This window comes from Salvelinus namaycush, chromosome 37 (assembly GCF_016432855.1).
Source record: "Salvelinus namaycush isolate Seneca chromosome 37, SaNama_1.0, whole genome shotgun sequence".
In the NCBI taxonomy this organism is placed as follows: domain Eukaryota; kingdom Metazoa; phylum Chordata; class Actinopteri; order Salmoniformes; family Salmonidae; genus Salvelinus; species Salvelinus namaycush.
In genome coordinates this window covers 2,603,717-2,631,020 of record NC_052343.1, presented here as the reverse complement: position 1 = coordinate 2,631,020, position 27,304 = coordinate 2,603,717, and the positions used below count along the sequence as shown (strand labels likewise).

Here is a 27,304-nt window from a genome sequence, read left to right as displayed (position 1 = left end):
TAGATGGGTATTTGAACCCAAAAATGGTTGAATTCAAGAAGTTTAAGCTGCCTGTCAATCATTGTTTTTGAAACCAGTGGACAGCCAGTGAAAAATGCGCTCTTGCAACAGCTGCGTAGTGCGAATCCCAGCCTATGGAATAAAAGTGGGGCTTTTATTGTTCAATCTAATTCATGCTGATTTAAAAAATAAATAATCCATAGGCCTAATGGACAAATACTCAAACTCGCACACTTTTGAATAGAGGTAAAGGGGCAATCTGTAGTTAATACATCAATTTTAGGATTTATAAATTATATTAATGTAAAGATAGAATTTAATCATATTATTATATGTAGTAAAAAGCGAGGGGTTAGAAGAATCCTACATAGCCAACCCATAAAGTAAAAATTTACATCCATATATGGCCAGCTATGTAAACTTTAACATTGATTTATCCTGCAATAGATGTCTTTCAATTGGTAACATACATGTTTGTCTTCTTCTGATGCCTCTTAAGGGGAAAGTAATCTAAAAGTAATGGAACGTAATCAGATTACGTTACTGAGTTTGGGTAATCCAAAAGTTCCGTTACTGATTACAATTTTGGACAGGTAACTAGTAACTGTTAACGAATTAGATTTAGAAAGTAAGCTACCCAACCCTGGTTAGTACAGTAGGTAATCTCAGCACCCAGAATAACCAATGAGAGACTACACTGTCTGCTACTTATGTAGCTACCTAGAAGGCATGATTTTAGCACCACATGCAATTAAGTGGTAATGTTGTTTTCTCTATTTCTTCTTACAAACCATTCCAAAGTTAGGGGAAGAACAATTCAACTTGTTGAAGCCTGTCAGTCTGTTTTTGTTAACCCCTATTTATATATCTTTTTTAAAGGGGGTAACCCATACTAGTAAATGCTCATAACCTTCACGCAAAATACTTTTTGTCAGATGATAAATTATTTGATTACATGAGAAGAAAGCCCAGTCAGAACCATTTGTGCCATAAATTCAATATGGATCTATTCTCAATAGCTACTATTGCATGTCAGGACCTACAGTACCATTTTGGACTAGCGTAACATGGACCTCTATATACAGTATGCTGAAAAGCATCAGTGTGTGTGTGTGTGTGTGTGTGCATGCATGTGTGTGTGTGTGTGTGAATGCGTGCATGGGGTGGCAGGTAGCCTAGTCGTTAGAGCATTGGGCCAGTAAACGAAAGGTTGCTAGATCGAATCCCCGAACTGACAAGGTAAAAATCTGTCGTTCTGCCCCTGAACAAGGCAGTTAACCCACTGTCATTGTAAATAAGAATTTGTTCTTAACTGCCTTGCCTGGTTAAATAAAGGTAAAATAAAAATATATATGCCCATAAATATGCCTATCCCAACAGCAGTCCAGGGAGTGGTCATGGCGAGTGCTGAGATCACAGTGTCCTCAAGGAACATAGTGATGGTGAAGGAAGAGGAGGAGGAAGGGGAGCCCTGTGAGAGCCGCAAGACTCAGGTCATCCTCGATCTGCAGCCCATCATACAGGGGTAAGCCTTTAAACCACAGCAGCAATTCAAAGAGGGGGCACTGGACACAACAGGGTGGATGAAGGGTTTGAGTTACCATTTGGACAAAACGCAAAAGTCTCAAAATTCTATTTGCAATTAGTAACTAATTTAATTTATCGTTACTGCGTGATGTAATTACACTAAGAAATTACAAATGTAACAAAAACGTTGTTTTTTTCAAGTGTACAAAGTGTGCTTTTCTAGACATCCAAGTTGTCAGTTATAAGATCAAGAGTAAGATAAAACTGTCGTTGAAGTGTAGAATTCTGATAGCAGGTTCTGTTATGTACTGTACATTGTAACAGCTGCCTCAGTGGGAGTGGTGAATATTGCATGAAATAGTGGACTTTGTCGCCTCCTACAGGGCAAAGGAGGACAACGCTGACACTGGCTCTACTGTCCTAGCCATAGAGACACATCGTGGTAAGATTCCACAAGACGCTTTTTTTCTATTGCTTATTTGTATGACCAGTATTTTAATTAATTACTACATTCAACGTGGAGATTAGATTTGTATTGTATACATCATCTAGTAATTTAAAAAAAACTGGATATATCATTCGTATTATTTTGTTTTGCTGTGTTTTTGATGTATGGATGCTTGCTTGTGATATTGTGTACGTTATATACTGTGTTTACATTGTATTTTACCATTATGGATGCTAGAAGACAATCTTGCGGCGGGTGAGGAGGTTGAGTATGGATACCCCATCACCTGTGGCGAAAGCAAAGCAGTCCTCCTGTTTAAGAAGTTTGTCTGTCCTGGCATCAACGTCAGATGTGTCAAGGTACCAGTCATCAAGTAACTTGTTCATAAGTACTGTATGTCACTAAGAAACACGCTGGTGTGTATATGTGTGTACCTGTGTGTGTGCTGTTTTTGTGTGTGGGGTTGGGGGGTTGTGTGTGTTTGTGTTCATAGATAATTTTGCTTTCCATTGTCGATATGAAAGCATGTGAGATTTTTTTATTGTTATTTAACTCTTTCTGTGCCTGCGATTCTCTGTGTTGCTGTTTCTCCTCCCTGCAGTTCAATGACCAGCTGATCAGCCCCAAGCAGTTTGTTCACATGGCAGGGAAAGCCACGCTGAAGGACTGGAAGAGGGCCATCCGACTGGGAGGGGTGATGCTCAGGTAGGGGTGATGCTCAGGTAGGCTGCCTCCTACTGGGTGGAGGACAGGGTTTACATTTACATTTTTGGTCATTTAGCAGACGCTCTTATCCAGAGATACTTACAGTCAGTGCATACAACTAAAGACGCTAAGACAACCACATATCACAAGTAAAAACGTTATTAAATAAAGCATTTATATGCAGAATCAGTGCTAGGAAAAAGACAAGTGCAGGTTTGGGTTCAATATGTGTCTGGGATCTTCTTGTTTTGCCTGCATTGGGTTACCTGGAGTTTTTTTTGGCCCCATTACATTCCACTACCAGTTAGTAAGCAGCATTCTTGTGGTGGTAGGATCACATATCACGCTGTCAAATTGCTGAGGTGATGCATTTCTCACCCCATCTTCGTGTTTGCACTTGTTCTCTGTCCATCTGGGGTTTAGTCTGCTGCCTTCATCCCTACATATCAGATCAGAAGCTTTTGTTACAAGCAAAGCTTTGATAAAACATTGAATTCATTAACCACTTGTAAACATTTCCCTGTTTAATACACATATTGCCGCAACTAGAAGTAGCTATTTTCTGACTGGATTAGATATAGTGAAAACAATGTTTATTATTATAGAACTAATCATAAAATAAATATACTAAACCATTCTCCTTCTCCCAAATCTTCTCTTATGTCCTCTATGCAGGAAAATGATGGACTCAGGTCAGATTGACTTCTACCAGCATGACACAGTGTGCACCAACACCTGCCGCAGCACCAAGTTTGACGTGTTGATCAACAGCACCCGCTTCCTTCCGGGCAGCGCCATGCAGCCCCCCCCTTCCCCTCTGCCAAGTGAGCCAATCAGCCAATCAGCCAAGGGCTGACTACACACTGCCCAGTGTGCCTATCAGCCGAGGGCTTACCTAACTACAGCACACGTTTACTAAGTACACATTTACTCTCTCATATCCCGTGGCTGCTGCCATTTATTCAACTGCTGTTTTTATCCCTGCACAAACTACACTTCACCTTCGTAAACTGGTACCACTCATATTTTGTAAATGGACGACATCAAAACATCAATGAATAATTGCCCTCAGCAGTCTTTGGTGTGGCACCTATTTTATCACTGCACAGGGCAGTGATTGGAATCTAGAAGTAGGAAAACAATTAGATTTAGGGGCCTCAATGGTCTCCTCAGCAGCGCATAGAACTTGGATTGAAAACCCTGTGCTGTGAAGGCACTTGCAGAGTCACACAGTTGTTACCACTGCTTACAACCAAATGTCTACAACAGAACTGGATCAGAATTTGAGCTAGTGATATGAGTGATGACATGAGATGTTGGAGGAGTGGTTTGATGTGTGTTGGTGGCTCTCTGTGTATAGTAGATGGAGGCCATGCTGCAGTGTCAGATGAGAGGCTAGAGGAGAAGGCCTACACTACAGTGGAGTGGAGCCCTGGGCCAGCTCCTCCCATCACCAGCACAGCCAATGGACATGTCAAGAGGAAAAGGGGTGATATCATCCCTGGTCAGTATAGCAACAACAGGGATACATTGATAGTTAGCTGAATGTAAACACACGCAAACAGGCACGCGCTTACGCACACACGTTCACACACACACATACTGTATAAACACACACACTAATGCATGCGTGGTGGCACGCACTCACACACACACACACGTGTTTCTTAGGGACTTACAGTACTAAGGAAAGTCACTTTGATGACTAAAAAGGCATCCTGGTCACGTCTGACGTCTTGACATACACATTCCCCCAACACCATTCCACTTTCCTAATCATGCCACATCTCTTGCCTTTCTCTAGATGGCAGTCTAAGCTTTTGGAGAGGCATAGCAGACGTTGGCCTGATGGGGGAGGTGTTATCCAGTTTCCGCACAGAACTGGTGGCTATGTTGAGAGGAGTGGAGGTCCGCAGTGAGAAGGCCATTTTGCAAGAAGCCGGTGAGCTTACACACTCTGTGACAGGTTCCCACAAATACTTACATAATACTGACATGTATGAAATATCAGAGAGTAAAAAATGTTCTGTTCTGTGGGTAACATGTACACTGAGTGTACAAATCATTAAGAACACCTTCCTAATATTGAGTTGCACCCTGCTTTTTGCCATCAGAACAGCCTCAATTTGTCGGGGCATGCACTCGATAAGGTGTCGAAAGCATTCCACAGGGATGCTGGCCCATGTTGACGCCAATGCTTCTCACAGTTGTGTCAAGTTGGCTGGATGTCCTTCGGGTGGTGGACCATTCTTGGTACACACGGGGAACTGTTGAGCACCTGTACTCAGTGTATTTAGCAGGTTTATGTAGAGGGAGGTGGATTGGTAAGAGTTTCGTAGAAAAAAAACATAATTGGGGATTGGTTAATTTGTTGGACTGATTTATTTGAATTGCCTGTCTATGTGTTGTTACTGTAATGTGTTTTGTTCTGTCAGATGCTGTTGTACTGAACTCCCTTTCTGAGATGTTTGGGCTGCTGGACTCAGTGAGGAGGGTTCTGGACCTGAGACGCAGTGAGATTGATGGCAACCAGCAGCAGGTCCACAATGCTCTTAATGGTGAGAGAATGTAAGCTTGGATGTGAGCTTGGAATGAAAAAAGGGTTCAAAAAGGTGAGCTTGGAAAAAAGGTTTCAAAAAGGCTTCTTCGGCTGTCCCCATTGGAGAACCCTTTTTGGTTCCAGGTAGAAACCTTTCGGTTCCAGGTATAACTATTTTGGGTTCTCCAATGGGGGTTCTTCAAAGGGTTCTCCAATGGGATTCTAGATTGCACAACAGCATTTGTACTGTACTTACAATATATAGGTTTGGATCCCTGCGCTAAAAGTAACACCTGCGCTAAAAGTAACACCATTGCTTAAGTTATTTTTGCTTACCTGATATGTATTCAGACTATTACTATGTTAGGTTTCCTTTTTTCACTTGTGGTAAACCGTGGGGTGTTGGGTTTCAGTGTGCAGAGATTAACACAGAGACCGTGAGGTTTTAGTCAGCAAACACAACTTTACTAGGCCATAAAGTAAGCATAACAAAGAAAATCACGTAGGGTTGGCTCGGTCCTTCTTCTCAGCTTTGGCTCTGTGTCGGTCTCTCCCAGTTCTCTGTGCCAGACGTCGCATCACGTACCTCCCCTCTATTATCACCCCCCGGGGTAGACCTCCCGGGATACCACACACTGTTCATTGCCCGATGTTATACCAGTACAACCATGTGTCCTTCCTCAGTGCTGGAGGACCAGTTGGAGGACCAGAGGAAGCCGAGGCAGGATGAGCCCCCACCCAGCCCTGGTCACCTCGACATGGGCAGGTTCTCCAAGGCCACCCCCTCAAAGTGCCCGCGGCTGCATCGCTCTAGCTCTTCGACCACCCAGCCTCAGAACCAGACCACACAATCGTCCATCGTCTTATCTCCCATCACCACATCCCCAGTGGGTCAGCCTCTCAATGTGGCCGGCCTGCCTGTGGCCACACTGGCCCAACTCCCCACCGGCTCCCAGCTCTTCACCCACTACACCACTGGCAACACCTCTGCAGGAAAGAGAGGCAGCGCCAGGTCCGTGGCTCTCCATGCAGCCTCCAGGGTGACTGTGCTCAACACAACCACAGAGTCATGGGTGGGGGCCCCTCTACAGGTGCTTCATCTAACCCAGAAGAGGGAGCAGGACTCTGGGGACATGGAGAGCCAGAGGCCGGGGGAGGAGAGGATAGTACTTGTGCAGCAGGGGGTACTACTAGACACTCCAGGGATTCAGACACACTAGGCTGGGAACAGTGGGGGCTCAATCAGAGATGGAGGAAGAGGGGGAGGAGGAGGAGCAGGGGAGGGACAGGAGAGTGAAGGTACAGAAGGAAGGGTTGCATAATGTAGAGCATGTCTTTGGCACGAAGAGGGCATATAACCATGTGAGAGAAGAGAGAACCGTAAGGAATACAGTTGAAAGAGAATAGAGTGAGCGAGCGAGAGAGTGTGTGTGTGTGTGTGTGTGTGTGACTGTGTTTGTGTGGAAGAGAGCAAGAAGGTGAACTTCGCCATGTCATGTGTAACTCCACACAGACATTTCAGATTTTAGGCTATATGTGTAACATAATTTTACCGTACAGTACTTTTTCACATGGTGTTTATTACTGCAGGGCCCATAGTACTTTAATTACCCATGGTCTTCATCATCAAGGACATTGATATACTTAATGATAGGGGAGAGTGGGCTAAGTTGAGCCATTTCTCCGTCAAGGGAAATATTGTATTCTTTCTAACAAAGATGTCTACATTTATTTCAGGATGTTGTGTATCCCTGGAAATAATCAGAATTCTGTAAATATTACAGTTTTGCGGGACAAGGTCTGTTAAGCCGCCTATTTCTGTACTGAATTAAATATTACCACTACTGTTTTAAAACACTGTCTACCTTTTATTTCCTAAACACAAATCAACACAATCACAATCTCTTTTTTGTGTTTGAATAATTTTAAGCATATTTATCAGTGTCTTAAAACCTAACAAACTCTTTGTACTTTTTTAAAACATCTTTTAACTTAGGCCCTGTTGTCACCTCATATCCCAGCGATAATGAGAAGAAAACACGTTCAACTTGCCATTGGCTCAACTTACCCCATGGCCATTGGCTCAACTTTCACCCCATGGCAAACATTTTGACTATATTACCCCACACAGCTACAAGGAGGCACTTTCATGCTAGGTTTAGGACCTCATATTGAAGCTTATAGAGACAATCTTAAAATGATCTACACTGGTTTAGATACAGTACAAGCATCATGAAAACTCTTAACACAATAAATATTTTTTTGGGACCTAACTTGCTTACCACTTTTTCCATGTGGTTTCTTTCTTCACAGAGCTCTTCCTAAATATTTGGTCAAATAAGACATGTTTTGTGTATGGTTTCCTAAAAACAAGAGTGGCTTAACTTACCCCTTTGGCTCAGCTTACCCCACTCTCCCCTACAGGGTTTCATCACAACCTCTTCAGTAGTTCTCATCAACTCCTGTAAATCCCAGCTTGTATTCATAAAGCGTATCGGAGTAGGATTGCTGCTCTTGGATCAGTTTTGCATTTTAAATCATAATGAATGTAAGGGGGGACCTGATCCTTAAACAGCACTCCTACTCTGAGATGCAGAACTCACTGTTCCTCTCAAGAACACCAGGAGATAGGAACCATCTGTGCTATTATCATTTGGCTGTTTGTTCCGTTCTGGGTTCTGAATTATCATAGCAGAACCCAGAATGGAACAAACGGCCAAATGATAATAGCACAGATGGTTCCTGTTTCCTTTAGTTCCGATTTGATTACATATTGGCATCAAAATGACAGCACAGACCGGGCAGTACTCTAGCAAGTCCAAAGTTGTCGAAAGGATTTTGTGTGCAAACATTAGAATATTCCTTTTAAATCTTTTTTTCTTCCTTGAAGTTTGCACAAGTTCAAATTAAAAACTTTGTTGTCCATTTTTGTTTGTAATGGAATGCTCAATGACAAATGTTTTGGTTGTTATAGGCGCTTCTGATGCATACACATCTAATGTTTTATTATTTGGTATACTATAAAAAAATAAATAGTCACACACCATGTATAAGCCTCCCGGAAATGTATTCGGTAAACCACCAATGTTTCGGCATCATATTGCCTTCTGTAGGGTTATTGTTTTGTATAACAAAATATTTTGCGTTATTATTTATCATACCGAGAGATGCGTCTGTAGTGTTTAGATCCCTTTCTTATTGATATGAGACCATCTGTTTTCTGATACTGTCCCACTTTTGTTATTAAATACCCAGGAAATGGGGCCAATATTTCACTATGCACTCCCCTCACCTAAAGTTGTGGAGGAGATGAGAAGAGAAAAAATATGGGGAAAAAGTGAAATGATTTTGTGATTCTTTTTTAAACCGGCAAACATGTTTGCTACAGTTTTAAGCAAAACGTTTTTAGTGTTTGTCACTTTCCTCCCACATCATCTACCTAACAACGATTGCAAATATATATATATATTGAAACTTCATAGCACCTTTAATTGTGAGAGTAAATGCACTACATTGAGTAAGACTGATAATGACAATTGTACAAACTTGTTATGTAAAAGTTTAATTAAAAACCCATTGCATATGAGATCTCTATCTGTGAATTAATTCAGTAGAAAAATGAAAGACCGATGACAACAACCCACACTGTCATTGCTTTACATTTACATCGCAATACCGTGATTGTAGGGTTGGCACAGAGGTTGGATGCTTATGGAGTGGAGGCAGCGGTATGGAGTCACCATTGGTTTATTTTACAAAAAAAGAGTTCCAGATCCAGTGAGGAATATTGAAATTGCTGAATTTTGTTGGTTTGTTTTTTGGGACAAAACTTGAAAAATATTCCACTGGGCACAGACACCAGTTCAAATTCTAGTTTTTATTTACATTTGGTTGAGTTGTCAACTAACGTGAATTTAATGTGAACTCAACAAAAAATGTCCCCATGTCAATGGATTTAGGTTCAACGTTGGGTGAAAAAATGACGATATTCCGTTGAATGTTTTGGTTGAAATTACGTGGAAACTATGTTGATTCAATCAGTTGCATGCTTCCGCGCCAAAGGTTCACCATGGTCTTGCCATTGAGATTGCGATGGCGTCGCTTTGCTACTTTCCAATTTAAAAGGTTAGCAGATTTATGCACAACTGGGAAAATATGCCTGCAGTCTTAATATATCTAAAAAAATCAATCACCATGGTAAGCGTAGCTGACATTGTTCAGCCAATCAGGTGGCTCCTAACAAACAGAGTCAAGCCCTGGTCCATATGTACAATGTGCAAATGATTGGCTGAACGCCGAATGCTACTTCCTGGTGTAGCACTGGCGTGGTGGTGGAAATGTTGTTTTACTGTAGGCATATTTCCCCCGTTTTTTAAACCTCCCCATGCAAGTTAAGAAGGTCCAGGAGCAAACCTACACCAAGGCAGTCTGAATGGCACATGTTTGATGTACCTGCTAGCTCAAGGCAACTATGGGTAGGTGCACCCCGGAGTAGTGGGCATGTGGGTGTGTTGAAAGGAAGGAGTGGGCGTGTAAAAAGGAGTAGGTGTGTCAAAAGCACTATGCCATAGGTTAGGAATTTTGGCTAGATGGTACACAGCTTATGTAAAAAAACAAATAATAATCGTAGCAGGTTAAGATAATTAACATAGCAGGTTAGGATAATTAGCTTAAGGAGTCATGCTGAGACCACGGTCTATTTCGCAGATGAGCCCTGAATGAACACATCAATAAACAACAATTACACTATACATGAAAAGCAAACACAAAACACGGGTTAGGGTAAGGGTTAGCTAAAATGCAGAAAGGCCTTTAGGCGTTGCAGTATGACTAATTAGCTGCTTGCTTTCGAAACGCCCACTCCTTTCCACACACCCATACTCTGATCCCCATATTGGGCTGCAGCTACCCCCTTCTCGCTCAAGGGCCGAATGAATCCCAATAAACTATAGCTGCAGACCTCATCTATCAGGCCCCTATCATTGAGAAGGGTGTGATTGCTGTCCGCAATTCGCGTTTCCACTAGATAACACGAAGTAAAAATGTTTTATGTTGTAAAAATTTATGAAAACATAAATTTGCTTTTTTGTCATAATTTACGGCATGAGGTTAGCAGTGTGGTTAGGGTTAGGTTTAAAATAAGATTTAACGAAGATAAATTGTAGAAATAGGGGCTGTAGGGCTGTGTTAACTAGTGACGTCCTGCAATTTGGGGTGTTCTTGCAAGTGGGTGTTCCTGCATCTCCCCCCCATCCCACACTGTGAGCAAAACAATTTTGTGGCCACTCTCTTGACAGCATAGATATATATTTTTTGTTTTAGAGTTAATTTTGTGGAATTCTATACATTTTGCCATGGGGTGTAGAGAGAATGTTGCTGTTTTTAATATCATATAATTGTATTTAACCTTTTACTGCATTGGGCTAAATCAGGGTCACACAGAGTGTTTCTTGGAGGACTTAAACAAATCTACTTTGAAACAAAGTATACACCTCAGACACATGGTTATGGGCTTAAAGAAAGACACCTGTACCATGTCAGATATAGAGTTGAAATGTATTACATTTTGAGTTTGCATCCCAATATTACACTTTATAGACATCACAGAACACTAAAATATAACAAAACCGTTAAAAAAAGATATGTTTATTAATTATGAAATTAAGAAAAATATTAATAACATTCCACCCATGAGGCCACTAGGTAATTTGACTGTAGGAAAGGGTTACACTGAAGTGAGACTGACTAACAAAATGAATGCCCCCCAGCCGGTATTTCAACCTGATAACAAGTTTAGATAGCTGGCTGCTAAACTAATTTAGTAATCTAAAAAATGTTAGATGACATGGGCTAATTGATTATCAGTGACTGACATAACAAGAGAAAACTGATGATGCACAACCAAATGTCGAAATTGCACATTGTGTATTCTATTATTCTAACTCACAACAGTAAGTTGAGACCCTGACTGTTCCCAAAAAATACAAATAAAAGTTGTCCATCCCTGATCTAGCTAGTACTGTCACACTCTGATCTGTCTCACCTGTCTTTGTGATTGTCTCCACCCCCCTCCAGGTGTCGCCCATCTTCCCCATTATCCCCAGTGTATTTATACCTGTGTTCTCTGTTTGTCTGTTGCCAGTTCGTTTTATTCATCTAACCTACCAGCGGTTTTCCCCTTGCTCCTGTCTTGTCTATAATTCCTGTTCTCTAGTTTTCCCGGTTTTGACCTTTCTGCCTGCCCTGAGTCTGCCTGCCGTCCTGTACCTTTTCCCCACTACTCTGGATTACCGACCTCTGCCTGACCTGACCCTGAGCCCGCCTGCCATCCTGTACCTTTGCCCGCCCGTGTTCGATTTAATAAACTTTTGTTACTTCGACACTGTCTGCACCTGAGTCTTACCTTCAAACCTGATAAGTACACACATAGCTCTAAGAATATCTTGTCACTTACTACGGACCCTTAGATATGAGTGTGTCACACCTTTTTTCAGACGGACCTATGGGATGTTTGAGGGGGGTGTTGCTGCAGGAACGCGCACATGCAGGAACGCCCCAAATGCAGGAACACCCCGCAACCACACACTGTTGCTCTCATCTCTCAGGCCTATCAGTTACAAACCTCTCAGGGAAAACAAACCTCCTCTTTCAATTGGCTCCTGGATGATTCTCTTTCTATTGGCTCTTGGCTACTTCCTAGTAGTCGCAGTATTTTATTTATTTTATTTTACCCTTATTTTACCAGGTAAGTTGACTAAGAACAAATTGGCCACTAGTCGGTAAGCCTTTCCCGACTGCAAACAAAATATTGAAAAAAGTGTGTGGATGTATGGATTATGTGAGCAGCACTACATTACCTACACAGGTCTGATGTCATGATGTTATTGAGACGGCTTAGCCTGTGACATTGATGTAACATAATTCATTGTTTCCCAATGGAACCTGTAGCATACTGTATATAACACAGAGAACGAAGCTGTCTGGATTCCCTGATTCCCCCTTGTTTCCATCGGAGAGGTGCTGTAGGTTTGAATCCAACCCCCCCAATCACTACCCTATTCATCAAGGCTCAGCTGAAGTGATCGCCTGCTGCTGCTGCTGTGGAATCTCTCTGATCTGAATATGGCAATGACAGAGGCTCTGTTCAACATTTCTATCAGATCTCTGTCCCTTTATTAGGTTGAGGAAAGCATTCAGGAGAACCTGAGTCAGACTGATAATTTAACACTCTGTCTAGTGATTGTGAAGGTGGGGGACTTTTGAGTCTATGTTGGGTCATAGATGTAGAGTATTACTTTTGTTTCCTTGGGGATTGGAATCGTAACCTTTCTTGATTAGAGGCTAGAGCTAATCTGTTTGGTTCTCCAGACGTGTTTGTTTACAGAGGGTTGATAGTGGCAGCTGCTGGTCTAGTTGACCACTTAACACATCCACACTGTCAGTGTGCCTCTGTCCACCTATCCGTGTATTGGATTCAGGCAGCATATTATCCCAACCCCCACATCTGTGTGGCAAATTACCCTCCGGTTTCAAAGTGGCTAAGTCAATTTGTGAAGTGGTTGGACTATTAAGGTGCAAAATGGCTGCCTGCATCACCCAGGTGTGATTCCAGATGCTAGCTTGACATTCACTTTGCTCCTTTGGTCAAATTGAATCATTTGCAGAGTAATCCATCGCTCATCTGCCATCCCCGGCTAACTACATTAGAGGCTGGGACGTGAGCTCCTCTTGCAGGGTCAGAGACGTCGCTCTCGGCAGAGGTGTGCGTCTGTTTCCCCTGTTTAATCCAATCCAGCGTCTCTAATGTTCAGGCGGGGAAACAAAATGAATGATGAAACAGCCTGCAAATGGTGGTTTGATCCAATTGGGCGTTCTGGGGCCACCGTGTATAATGACGTCCAAACTCTGTTCTAATGCTACCTTGGATCATTCTAGGATCCCACTGTGCACAAAATGGTTGAATCAATGTTGGTTTCAACGTAATCTGTCAACGTATTGTGACGTTGAATTTACGTTTGAAACACATTTGGATTTGCAAAAGTAATCGACCAGTACTGTTTCTTATAATTCCAACCAGCGTTGCAAGCATTGACATGAAGGTAAAACTTCAATTTATAGACAATAACTTTACCTGACTAACTAGTTGTTAGATCAGTCATGTATATGTTGAAATTGCGTTGCTAATTGCTAAATTGCGTGGCTAATTTCACGTTAGAATGGTTAGCAAACTGAAACACAATTCATGTCATGTGGTGTTGTAAATACGTTGAACATACAACATCATATTTTAGATGTTGGCATTCTAGCATTTTCTCACTGTTTAATCGATGTCTGTTTTTCATCCTATATCCAATATATATTGGGGTGGTGGAAATTATGTTGAACCCTGCTAAGCTTTGGAAACAAGCTGTGTTTTTTTCCGCTATCATGTCAACACATACGGATACTGAGCAGATTCCATACTCATTTGCGTAGCTATGCTCGACCTTAATAACATTGAATACCTGAAAGTAACTCCTCTAAATTGTTTTACACAAGCTATGTGATAGTAAATTCGGAGTGAAGTTGAGTTTATTATTAAATAAAGAAAAACCCTGGAATGAGTAGGTGTGTCCAAACTTTTGACTGGTACTGTAGGTTCCATTCAACGTAGTACATTGCCCTCAGATTTGCCCAAAGGACACCATAATTTCAAGGTGTAGCTAGGTATACTATCATTCATTCATGATTCATCTTTAGAAGTTTAAAAGTAGTGACCAACTTTTTATATAGTTTTGTCATTTTTATTTCTCAAAGTAATTGCCCTATAAATCGGATGCCAAATTCATGATAATAGTAATAAGCTTTTACCTTTGGATATTGTCTTTTCTAAATGTTATTCATAATATATATATATATGGATAAGACAATAACCAAATGTAAATGTTTATTATATTAATATCATGCATTTGGCATTCAATTTATAGGGCTAAGTTGCCATATGTGACCAAGCGGCTCGATTCAGTCTTATGTAGCAACATTTTAAATTGTGTTTTTTTACATTGGATAAAAGCAGAGACTCTGAGCTAGAAAATGGTATATCATACACTACAGTTGAGGAACAATGGGAAAGTCATTCTGCTTTGAAAGTTTATAAACTTGTAACCTCACTTTTTAATTCTGCTTTGAAAGTTGATAAACTTGTATTCTCACTTTTAAGAAAATGGCCCTTGAATTTTTTGGTACCTACTGGAGAGCCCTTCTGTGTCTACACCCATTCAACATCGTTCATACCCTCTTAAGCTTTAGCCCCACCCATCTCTTTAAGGTTTCACATGTGAGGCTATGTACTAAACGACCAAAGATTTCAAGACTAAAGGCTGGTTTATACTACGAGTGTGTTCATAAATTTAATCTGGCGTGGCAGAGTGTGCTCAGGTCATTCATAAACTCAGAGCTTTGTCAGATTGTCCGTTTGTAAATTCAGAGTGTTTCGGTCTCAGAGCGTTCAGAGCACACACTGGACGCTCTGGCCGAGGAGTACGGTTGATCAGAGCGTTCGGACCTAACAACAGCAGTCAAGCACCCAAGCTAACTGGCTAATGTTGGCTAGCTTGCTAGCTACTAGCTCACTCTGACCATTTTACTCGCCCTAGCAGAGCTAGTTAGGCTGTTTTTATGTTATCCAGAGCATTGGTGACTGCAACTGTGCTGCTGGCGACAATTTAATTATGCTTTTTTTGCCAACGTTTACTGACAGTTATTCTGCACTCTGGCACACTCAGATGAGAGTGCTCAGAAATCAGAGTGGATTGACAGAGCGAATTAACCAGCTACGTCTATCGACAGTTGTCACAGGGACATCATAAACATTCTATTTCTATTCTATTCATTCTATTGAAATAGTTACTTGCATAGTGGAGTCTTTTGTTGAGACATGTAGCTAGCTAGCTAAATAATTAACCATAATCCCAACTCCTAATGTTACTACCCTGTTTTGAATCTGCAGGTAGCGAACCAACCAGGTTCAATGTTAGCTAGCTAACATTAGGCTACAATTAGCTATGTAAATGGCTCTGAGATATGAATGATATTACTACACAGATCATACATGTAATGTTAGCTAGCTAGCCAGCCAGCTAACATTAGCTAGCTAGCTAACAGTTCACTTTAACTTGAAATTAAATGACTTTCTGACAAAATTAGAAATGTGTAATATCTGAAAATGTAGCTAGCTAGACTCTCTTACCTGTATACATGGATGGACGCTTCTCCCTCTCTGTCATGGATGCCATGGTTGCCCTTAGTTTGAAGATGTAATGTTTAATACAACAGCCTTCTGTGTGTTCTCTTTTCGACTCCGCATATTTGCAATCAAACGGCAGAATTTTCTACATCTCCTTAGCTATCATACTCTAATTCCACTGATTTCGAAACTCAGTCCTCCAGAAAGTGGAGAGCAACACTTATGTAGTTCTACTACGTGATATCTTAAAAAAAAAAAGCTGTGTTAGAAAGGATTACCTACACATACTGACCAGCTCATGTTATAGACAGAAAGAAGCGGCTACATGGCAGACCAAACCGAACTCATCTCTTGGCATGTCCAGCCCACTCATTATCTCAGCCAATCATGGCTAGCGGGAAGATTGTTAGCTTTTTCCGTTGCTAAACCAACTAGGCTCGTAATTTAACAATTCATATTCGTATTTACATATGCATACAAGTGTGTTATCAAGGCACATGAAAGTTTAAGTTCAAATGGCGCTCCTGTGAAGTAGTGACTCGTGACGTACCTCTAGCTTCGTGAAACGAGTCACATATGATGTTTTGGGCTCCTGAGTGGCACAGCGGTCTAAGGCACTGCATCTCAGTGCTAGAGGCATCACTACAGACACCCTGGTTTGATTCCCGACTGTATCACAACCGGCCGTGATTGGAAGTCCCATAGGGCGGCGCACAATTGGCCCAGCGTCATCCGGGTTTGGCCGGTGTAGGCCGTCATTGTAAATAGGAATTTGTTCTTAACTTACTTGCCTAGTTAAATAAAGGTAAACCCCCCCACAAAAAAATTGTGATTACATTGCATGAAGTGTTGCCACACTAGTGAAAAAGGTGTCTTGTCAACCTGTTCACGATGTCTTCTGACAGATGAGCCTGATTGACCTGATTGCCTTATTAGTATGTGTTGCCTACAATAATTAACACAGAGCACAACCAATTTTAGCTAATCAAGCCCTGTGTGGAAGACAATCACTGAAGAGGTAAGACAATCATTATGTCACCTATAAATGCAAATGGACTTAGTTTGATGGTTTGTTGGACCCAACAGATTAGCTAAATGCTTTCTATACTCGTTTCGAGGCAAGCAACATTGAACCATGCGTGAGAGCACCAGCTGTTCCGGACGACTGTGTGATCACGCTCTCCGTAGCCATTTTTGAGTAAGACCTTCAAAACCTCTACGGGATCGGTGTCCCTCCACCGGGATGGTTGAACTAACGTGTGCTAATGTGAAGCTATAAAAGCCAGTGTTCTGTTGTTCAGAAGAGAGAGATCATAGGCAGTCTTAGATCATTGCAGGCTGAGATCATTGCTGGAGAGATTGAATGTGATATAGATCATTGCTGAGAGAGGTTGATGGCTGAGGGTTATAGCATGTTGGTCGTTGGTATGTACTGTGTTAGTTGTTGCTGGGAGCAGTTGGTATGTTCTGTGTGAGACTGTTGCTCAGATAGAGCTTATTTGATGTCCTTTGTTTATTAGTTTGTTTCAGTAATTGTTTGATATTCTGTTTCATTTGTTCACAGGGGGGAATGGGAAGGCACCTAGGGAGTGCTTAGGCAAGAGGCCCGCGGGCATACATAACCCGTAGTATATTCAATATCTAGGCACACTAGGTAAGACCTGGGCGGACCACCCCCTGTATTTTGGTTAGGGCACCAGGTGGTGCTAAGTTAGGTAAGTAGTGGGTAGGCAGGTTAGATAGGAGAGGGGGAGCTTTGATATTTACTTTCTTTGCTTTGGTTCCGTCCAGCCCCTTTTCCCCATATTACCGTCTAAAGGAAATAAATCCTAGTAAGCGGTCAATTCTGCCTTTTGTCATCCTTTCTCGCACCTACGGTCTATACCTCTTTCACTTCACGGGGAGTTGAGTTCCCTCTTCATAGAGGCGTGCGTAACAGTAAGTAACAAGAACATTTCCCAGAACATAGACTTGTCTTATATGGGCACAAAGCTTAAATTATTGTTAATCTAACTGCACTGTCCAATTTACAGTAGCTATTAAAGTGAAAAAATACCATGCTGTTGTTTGAGGAGAGAGCACAACAACAATTTTTTTTTCATGGCAACTGGTTTGATACATTCACCTCTGAAGGTAAATAATGTACTTACATTCAGTAATATTGCTCTGATTTCTCATCCTGAGGGTCCCAGAAATAAAATAGTTTTAGTTTTGTTTTGTTTGATACAATCTATTTTTATATTCAAATGTAGGGAACTGGGTTCTTCAGTTTGAACCCCTGCTGTGTCTGGCTCCACACCCACCACACCCCGAGATGTGGGATAGTTAGTGTAAAAGCTAATGATCCATTATGTATGACATTCCTGGGAGTGTGTAAACTTAAATTTTTATTAACCCTATCATTATTGTATGTTTTCTGTCGTTATATACTTGACAAAGAATCAATTGACAAATTTGGGCAGACTTGATACAAAATATTGTCCAGTATTGAAATGCTTCACTGGATCAATCTGAAACTTTGCACACACACTGCTGTCATCTAGTGGCCAAAATCCAAATTGCGCCTAAACTGCAATAATACATTATGGCCTTTCTCTTGCATTTCAAAGATGATGAAAAAAAGAATACACATGTATTTTTGTTTGTATTGTCTTTTACCAGATCTAATGTGTTATATCCTCATACAATAATTACACATTTCCACACATTTCCACTTCAAAGTGTTTCCTTTTAAATGGTATCAATAATATGCATATCCTTGCTTCAGGTCCTGAGCTACAGGCAGTTAGATTTGGGTATGTCATTTTAGGCTAAAATTGAAAAAAATGGTCCTATCCTGTTAACATGTTAACATTCACAAGGCTGCAGGGCCAGACGGATTACCAGGACGCGTACTCACAGAATGCTCTGACCAGCTGGCAAGTGTCTTCACTGCCATTTTCAACCTCTCCCTGACTCAGTATGTAATACCTACATGTTTCAAGCCGACCACCATAGTTCCTGTGCCCAAGAATGCTAAGGTAACCTGTCTAAATGACTATCGCCCCATAGCACTCACGTCTGTAACCATGACATGCTTTGAAAGGCTGGTCATGGCTCACATCAACAACATCTTCCTAGACACTCTGGACCCACTCCAATTTGCATACCACCCCAACAGATCCACAGTTGACACAATCTCTATTGCACTCCACACTGCCCTTTCTCACCTGAACAAAAAGGAACACCTACGTGAGAATGCTGTTCATTAACTACAGCTCAACGCTCAACACCATAGTGGCCTCGAAGCTCATCACTAAGAACTATCAGCTCAAATATAAATAACATGAGCATGTCTACTTATGATACGTTTCCCAGTAAAGCAATAAAAACAATAAAGCATCCCAGAAAAGTGCTAAAAATAGCCCACATTAACATATGCAGCCTAAGAAACAAGGTTCATGAAGTTACTAACTTGCTAGTAACAGATGAGATTCATATCCTATCTCTGAAACTCACTTAGTTAATACCTTTGATGATACAGTGGTAGCAATACATGGTTATAACATCTACAGAAAATACAGAAATGCCAATGGGGGCAGTGTTGAGGTCTATGTTCAGAACCACATTACTGTAAAGCTTAGAAAGGATCTCAGGTTAAATACTGTTGAAGTAATATGGCGACAGGTTCATCTGCCTCACCTAAAGCCCATTCTTGTGGGAAGCTGCTATATACCACCAAGTTCTAACAGTATCTGGATAATATGTGTGAATGCTTAATAATGTATGTGATATCACTGGAGTGATGGATGTGCAAATGATGATGTGCAAGTAGAGATATTGGGGTGCAAAAGAGCAAAAAAATGAATAGCAATATGGGGATGAGGTAGTTGGGTGTGCTATTTACATATGGGCTGAGTACTGGTACAGCTGCTCTGACAGCTGATGCTTAAAGTTAGAGAGGGAGCCGATTCTAGATTTAATTTTGGATTGGAGATGCTTAATGTGAGTCAGCAAGGAGAGTTTTTCAGTCTAACCAGACACCTAGGTATTTGTAGTTGTCCACATATTCTAAGTCAGAACCGTCCAGAGTAGTAATGCTAGGCGGGTGGGCAGGTGCGGGCAGCAATCGTTTGAAGAGCATGCATTTAGTTTTACTAGAGTTTAAGAGCAGCTGGAGGCCTGTTAACACAGTGTCCAAGGAAGGGCCAGATGTATACAGAATGGTGCCGTCTGCGTAGAGGTGGATCAGAGAATCATCCAGCAGCAAGAGTGATATCCTTGATATATACAGAGAAACGAGTCGGCCCGAGAATTGAACCCTGTGGCACCCCCATAGAGACTGCCAGAGGTCCGGACCACAGGCCCTTCGATTTGACACACTGAACTCTGTCTGCGAAGGTGTTGGTGAACCAGGCGAGGCAGTCATTTGAGAAACCAAGGCTATTGAGTCTGCCGATAAGAATGTGGTGATTGACAGAGTCGAAAGCCTTGGCCAGGTTGATGAAGACAGCTGCACAGTACTGTCTTTTATCGATGGTGGTTATGATATGGTTTAGTACCTGAGGTGCACCCATGACCAGCTCGGAAACCGGATTGCACAGCGGAGAAGGTATGGTGGGATTCAAAATGGTCAGTGATCTGTTTATTAACTTGGCAGATATCCAAGAGTTTGCGACATTCAAGAATGAGACTGATGAGGTCATAATACATTAATAGAAGACCGTAATCGATAATAAAATATCTGAAGAGTTATATTCGAGAAATTGCAACTCTATAAGCAACATTTTCGTGTGGTGCCCCAACATCCTAGTTACTTACTATTCTGTGATTCATAAGTGTCGGTAGCAGCAACATTATGTACAAAATAAGTTAAAAAAATATGCTACAAACAATGCAAAAAAAATTACAAAATAGCACAGTTGGTTAGGAGCACGTAAAACGGCAGCCATCCCCTCCAGCGCCATTCTGCCTTCTTGGCTCATTCAAAACTCACTGATATTGCAAACTACTTTCATGATTTTTTTATTGGCAAGATTAGCAAACTTAGCCATGACTTGCTAGCAACAAACTCTGACACTACACATCCAACTATATCTGACCAAATTATGAAAGACAAGCATTGTAATTTCTTATTCCGTAAAGTGAGTGTCGAAGAAATGAAAAATTTACTGTTGTCGACAACAATAACAAGCCACCGGGGTCTTACAACTTGAATGGAAAATGACTGAAGTTAATAGCAGACGATATTGCCTCTCCTATTTGCCATATCTTAAATTTAAGCTTACTCAAAAGTGTGTGTCCTTTTAGATGTATTTTATTTACCAGATACAATGCTATTTTACAGTAAACAAATTGAAAACAGACTTTCAGCGCACTTATAGTGAAGGACATTAATGACTGTTGATTGGCTGAGAGAAATTGATGATAGAAATATTGTGAGGGCTGTTTTGTTAGACTTGAGTAGAGCTTTTGACGTTATCGATCATAGGCTGCTGCTGGAAAAAAAAACATATGTGTTATGTCTTTACACCCTCTGCTATATTGTGGATAAAGATTTACCTGTCTAACAGAACACAGGGTGTTCTTTAATGGAAGCCTCTCCAACATAATCCGGGTAGAATCAGGAATTTCCCAGGTCAGCTGTCTAGGCCCCTTACTTTTTTCAATCTTTACTAACAACATGTCAATGGCTTTGCGTAAGGCCAGTGTGTCTATGTATGGGGATGACTCAACACAGTACACGTCAGCTACTACAGTGACTGAAATGACTGCAACACTTAACAAAGTGCTGCAGTTAGTTTCAGAATGAGTTGGAAAGGAATAAGTTAGTCCTAAATATTTCGAAAACTAAAAGCATTGCATTTGGGACAAATCATTCACTAAATCCTAAACCTCAACTAAATCTTGTAATAAATAATGTGGAAATTGAGCAAGTCGAGGTGACTAAACTGCTTGGAGTAACCCTGGATTTTAAACTGTCATGGTCAAAACATGTCGATACAACAGTAGCTAAGATGCGGAGAAGTCTGTCGATAAAAACGCCCTGCTCTGCCTTCTTAACAACAAGCCAGGTCCTACAGGTCCTAGTTTTGTCACACCTGGACTACTGTTCAGTCGTGTGGTCAGGTACCACAAAAAGGGACTTAGGAAAATTACAGTTGGCTCAGGACAACGCAGCACAGCTGGCCCTTAAAAGTACATGATATGTGACATGCATATAATGATATTCATGTCAAACTCTCAATTCTCCAAGTGGAGGAGAGATTGACTTCATCACTACTTGTTTTTGTAAGAAGTGTTGACAAGCTGAATGTACCGAGCTGTCTGTTTAAACTATTTGCACACAGCTTGGACACCCATGTATAACCGACAAGACATGCTCCCAGGCGTTTCTTCACAACCCCCAAGTCCAGAACCGACAATGGGAGGCGCACAGTACTTGCAACAAAGACTGAGAGTCGAGAAGCAGGTGGTACGTTTAATAAACCAACAAACATCCATAGACGACATGGCAGTGGCGTCTTCACATAGACGCAGAAACAATACTGACTGGGGAAAGAACCTATGGGAGTGCAAGATATAGGGGAGGTAATAAGTGACAGGATATTAAAAACTGTAATATCTTATGTTTCACCGAGTCGTGGTTGAACGATGACATGAATAACATACAGCTGGTGGGTTATACTGTCAAGACTTCTGCCGAAGTCGATGCCTCTCCTTGTTCGGGCGGTGCTCGGCGATCGACATCACTGGTCTTCTAGCCATCATTGATCTATGTTTAATTTTCCATTGGTTTTGTTTGGTCTTCTTACACACCTGGTTCCAATCCCATTCATTAATTGTTGTGTATTTAACCCTCTGTTTCCCCTCATGTCCTTGTCAGAGATTGTTTATTGTATGTTCATGTTCTATGGATTGGTGTTTTTGTACCCACATTTATTTTATTATGGACTTTGGTTTTGGAGTTTGTTTTAAGTTATTAAAATACTCCATTTATACCAAGTTTAATTCTCCTGCGCTTGACTTCCCTGCCACCTACATACTCGACGTGACATATACACTGTATTGGCAGGATAGAACAGTAGCCTCTGGTAAGACAAGGGATGACGGTCTATGTATATTTGTAAACAGCTGGTATACGATATCTACGGAAGTCACAAGGTTTTGCTCGCCACCACAAACCAATGCTGGCACTAAGACCGCACTCAATGAGCTGTATATGGCCATAAGCAAACGTAAGAAAGAAAACACTCGTCGAGAGGCGGCGCTCCTAGTGGCCGCGGACTTTAATGGAGGGAAACTTCAATCCGTTTTACCTCATTTTTAAATGTGAAACCAGAGGGAAAAGAACTCTAGACCACCTTTACTCCACACACAGAGATGCATACAAAGCTCTCTCGCTCTCCATTTGGCAAATCTGACCATAATTCTATCCTCCTGATTCCTGCTTTCAAACAAAAATGAAAGCAGGAAGCAAAAGTGACTCGGTCTTTACAAAAGTGGTCAGATGAAGCAGATGCTAAGCTACAGGACTGTTTTGCTAGCACAGACTGGAATATGTTCTGGGATTCTTCTAATGGCATTGAGGAGTACACCACATCAGTCACTGGCTTCATCAATAAGTGCATCGATGACGTTGTCCCCACAGTGACTGTACATACCCCAACCAGAAGCCATAGATTTCAGGCAACATCTGCACTGAGCTAAAGGGTAGAGCTGCCACCTTCAAGGAAGCTTATAAGAAATCCCGCTATGCACTCCGTTACACCTGTTGTATTCGACGCATGTGACAAATAAAATTTGATATGAGGACGCCGCCAACCAGAGGAACGGCCCTGAGGACGAGGAGTGGGCCGGTCGGCAAAGGTGGAGATCACGGATGATGTTGGGATCCAGAATTCCCTCCACCGGAAGCCAACACCGCTCCTCCATACCCCTCCCAGTCTACCAGGTACTGGAGCTGACCCCCACGACATCAGGAGTCCAGTCAGTCAGGATCTGACGGCATAGGCCATACCCCCCTCGATGTCCAGGGGGGGCAGAGGGGTGTCATGGGGGACTGCATCAGCTAGAGGACTAGGAACCACCGGCCTGAGAAGGGAGACATGAAAAGGTGAGATATGTTAGTAACTTTGAAGCTGTAACCTATACGTCACATCATGATCCTCCGGAGAACCTTGAAACCAGGGGCTCAGCTTCTTGCAGGGCAGGCGGAGTGGGAGGTTCCTGGTAGAGAGCCAGACACAATCCCCAGGATGGAAAAACGGGAGTCACATTGCAGTGGGGATATACAAACTTAAGTCTCATGTGAGCATCACTCCACACTTCTGCGTGCCTGAACCACTCATCAACCGCAGGAGCTTTGGTCTGGCCTGGGGGTCCACGGAGCCAGGGCCGGCTGAAAACCCAGAACACACTGGAAGGGGGTCAGCCAAGTGGAGGAGTGACGTAGAGAATTCTGAGCATACTCCGCCCATGGAAGGAATCGGACCCACTTTCCCTGCCGGTCCTGGCAGTGACTCCTCAGGAACCTCCCCAGCTCCTGGTTCATCCTCTCCACCTGCCTGTTGGGCTGAGGCCTATATCCAGAATTGAGGCTGATCGTGACCCCAAGCTTCTCCATAAAGGCTCTCCATGGGGGCCACGGTCGGAGACGATGTCCTACGGAAGGCCATAATGCCGGAAGACCTGCTGGAGTAGTGCCTCAGTGACCTGGAGAGCAGTAGGGAGACCAGAGAGGAATTAAAAGACAGGATATGGAAAATCTATCCACAACCACCAAAATGGTGGTGAAACTGTCAGAGGAGGGGAGATCAGTAACAAAGTCAATGGATAGATGAGACCAGGGAAGCTGTTCTCATCTATCCTTGCTGGAGCGTTACGGGGGGGGGGGGGGGATTGGTTTGGGCACATATGGAACAGGAGTTGATGTAGCGAGTGATGTCCTGCACCAAGGTGGGCCACCAGTACTTCTCAGAGATGGATTGGGTAGTGTGAGAAATACCTGGATGTCCAACGATGACAGCTGTGTGTGCCCAGGTCAGCAGCTGATCCCTTGTCCCTGTGGGAACGTAGATGCGCTCAGGAGGACAGTTGGTGGGTGCAGGCTCCCTCTCCAGAGCCTGGCGGATGTCCACATCTACATCCCAGACCATAGGGGCTATGACTCGGGAGGATGAGATTATTGGTGAATTCTGGACAGGACCCTCTTCTGAATCGTAGAGACGGGACAAGGCATCAGCCTTGGTGTTTTCTTAACCTGGGCGATGGGTCAGCGTGAAGTCAAATCTTGTGAAGAAAAGGGCCCACCTTGCTTGGCGCGGATTCAGCCTCCTTGCTGTCTGTATTTACTCCAGGTTCCGATGGTCGGTGAGAATGACGAGTGGGTCCTTGGCGCCCTCTAGCCAGTATCACCACTTCTCTAATGTCAACTTCACCTCCAGGAGCTCTCGATCACCGGCGTCGTAATTCCTCTCTGCAGGGGACAGTTTCTTAGAGTAATATGCACACGGATACAATTTCTGTGGATTATCTTGTCATTGAGACAGAACTTCCCCCACGCCCACCTCCACCACAAAGGATATCCTGGGATCTGGGTGTTTGAGTAATAGGGCGGAGGTGAAACGTCACTTGAGTAGACAGAAGGCCTTGTCGGCTGATGGGCTCCACACCAACCTATGGGGGTCACCCTTGAGAGAGGAGTGGCAACGGAGCTGAAGTTCCTGATGAAACGGTGGTAGAAGTTAGCTAACCCCAAAAACCGTTGTAACTCCTTTATGGTGGTTGGGACTGGCCATGACCTGACTGCATCTGCCTTCTTGTCATCCATCCTCACTCCCTGCGGGCTGATTTGGTAGCCTACAAAGGAGACAGCCTTCTGACGAAACTGGCACTTCACAGCCTTGACGAACAGGTGGTTAGCCAGAAGGTGTTCCAGGACTGGCCAAACATGAGCGTTGTGATCTTCCAGGGTAGCCGAGTAGACCAGGATGTCATCAATATACACGACCACCTGGTGTCCAAGCATGTCCCTGAACACCTCGTTGACAAATGCCTGGAACACTGACGGAGCATTAGCTAAGCCAAATGGCATCACCAATACTCGTAGTGACCAGACAATGCTAAAAGCCGTCTTCCATTCATCTCCCTCCCGGATGCAGATGAAATTGTATGTACTCCGCAGGTCCAGCATGGTAAAGAACCGGGCCCCGCGGAGCAGTTCGATGGCTGCCGGCACCAACGAGAGAGGGTAAAGCTGCTTTATGGGGATTTCATTGGGTCCTCTGTAATCAATACATGGACGTAACTCATCCTTCTTGGCCACGAAGAAGAAACCAGCTGATGCAGGACAAGTGGACGTGCGAATGAAACCTTGTTGGAGGCCTCTTAGATGTACTCCTCCATGGCTTTGGTCTCAGCCACCGACAGAGGGTAGATGCGTCTGCACGGGGGCTCGGAACTTGCAAGCAGGTCGATGGCACAGTCCCAGTCCCTGCGATGAGGAGGAAGACAGGTGGCACGGTCTTGGAACATACCTACGGGATGTTGGGCTGTAGGGCAACCACAGGACTCTCAACCGATGTGGAACCACAGGGGATGGGGAAGCAGGTCGTCTGGCATTTGGGTGACCAGTCTGTCAATCTCATCCTCGACCATGAGATGGTGGGGTTATGGCGTTGAAGCCAAGGGAGGCCGAAGATGATCTTGGGAACTGGTGATGAAGGGGATGTTCTCCTGATGAATGGACTCCACGGTGAGGGTGAGTGGTTGGATGATGTGTGTGATGGTTCTGGAGAGTGGGTATGAGATGATGTTCAGAGAGGAGGCAAGGGTCTGGTCAATAAAGTTCCCCGATGCACCGGAATCCGCTAACGCTGTAGACCCAGTGCATGAGGGACAGTCAACTAGTGTGATGGACACCAAAAAGAGTTTAGCAGAAAGTGATGAAAAGGGAATACTCACTCTTTCCCCAGGAGGTGGAAGATCACGTGACTATCCCTCTGCTCCCATGGATCCCGAGCTGGTGCCCTCCTTGACCACAATAAAGAGTCCCAGCTGTTTATACTATTTACATTGACCCCCCCCACACCCCTTTCTTTTTACACTGGTGCTACTCGCTGTTTATTATCTATGCATAGTCACTTTAACCCTAACTACATGTAAAAATTGCCTCGACTAACCTGTACCCCCGTACAATGACTCGGTACCGGTACCCCCTGTACATAGCCTCGTTATTGTTATTTTGTTGTTTCACTTTTTTTCACCTTATCTTATTTAGAAAATATTTTCTAAGTAAACCATTTCTTGAACTGCATTGTTGGTTAAGGGCTTGCAAGTAAGCTTTTCATGTGGACCCTATGGCCCTTCTCCTCCACCTGTGGGATACTACTCAGCATCAGGTGGGGCCGCATCCTCAACAACCCAGTGTGTGGATTATTCGTCTACGTTGGAGTACAACGGAGTTGCAGCGCCATGTACATCGCTGCATACGCCATATGGAGAATAGGGTGCCTGTTTTCCCCTATTGAGCAGAATATACAATCTTCACATGATGCAACAGAAGACCAGATCCGGGCTTCCTCCTGTCAGGGGAGCCCTCTTCAACAGGTTGCAGTGGAGAACATGGGACAGTCATATGGAGGACAGCAGCAAGAAGTTGCCTCTCCAGCCCCGGCACTGTTGTCGGGCATGGCTGCAACTGAGACCGGGGTGGGACACATCATGTCCTCGGCCCCAGCTAGTCCTCAGGAGTTGCCTGCTACGGAGACTGAGCCCACACTAAATGTCCTTTCCCATCTTCCCTGCACTGCTGTGGAGTCTGGGGGAACCTTCTCCTCGGCTCGGTTGGCCCATGCGGATCCAGCAGCATCGCCACCAA

General features: G+C 43.1%; 1 protein-coding gene across 1 annotated transcript; it reads left to right on the top strand.

Moving 5' to 3' along the window:
• Positions 1 to 1,394: 1,394 nt before the first annotated feature.
• LOC120031570 (glucocorticoid modulatory element-binding protein 1-like) lies at positions 1,395 to 6,451 on the top strand. The gene is made up of 9 exons (XM_038977379.1): positions 1,395 to 1,525; positions 1,911 to 1,969; positions 2,213 to 2,334; positions 2,577 to 2,680; positions 3,356 to 3,504; positions 4,041 to 4,184; positions 4,485 to 4,622; positions 5,116 to 5,238; positions 5,904 to 6,451. The coding sequence occupies exons 1-9, from the start codon at positions 1,398 to 1,400 to the stop codon at positions 6,437 to 6,439; spliced, it is 1,503 nt and encodes a 500-aa protein (XP_038833307.1). The 5' UTR covers positions 1,395 to 1,397; the 3' UTR covers positions 6,440 to 6,451.
• Positions 6,452 to 27,304: the final 20,853 nt, after the last annotated feature.

Coding starts and splice junctions, on each gene's coding strand:
- LOC120031570 (XM_038977379.1), top strand. CDS start 1,398: ATGGCGAGTGCTGAGATCACAGTGTCCTCAAGGAACATAGTGATGGTG. Junction 1,970..2,212: donor AGCCATAGAGACACATCGTG/GTAAGATTCCAC, acceptor TATGGATGCTAG/AAGACAATCTTGCGGCGGGT. Junction 5,239..5,903: donor GGTCCACAATGCTCTTAATG/GTGAGAGAATGT, acceptor GTCCTTCCTCAG/TGCTGGAGGACCAGTTGGAG.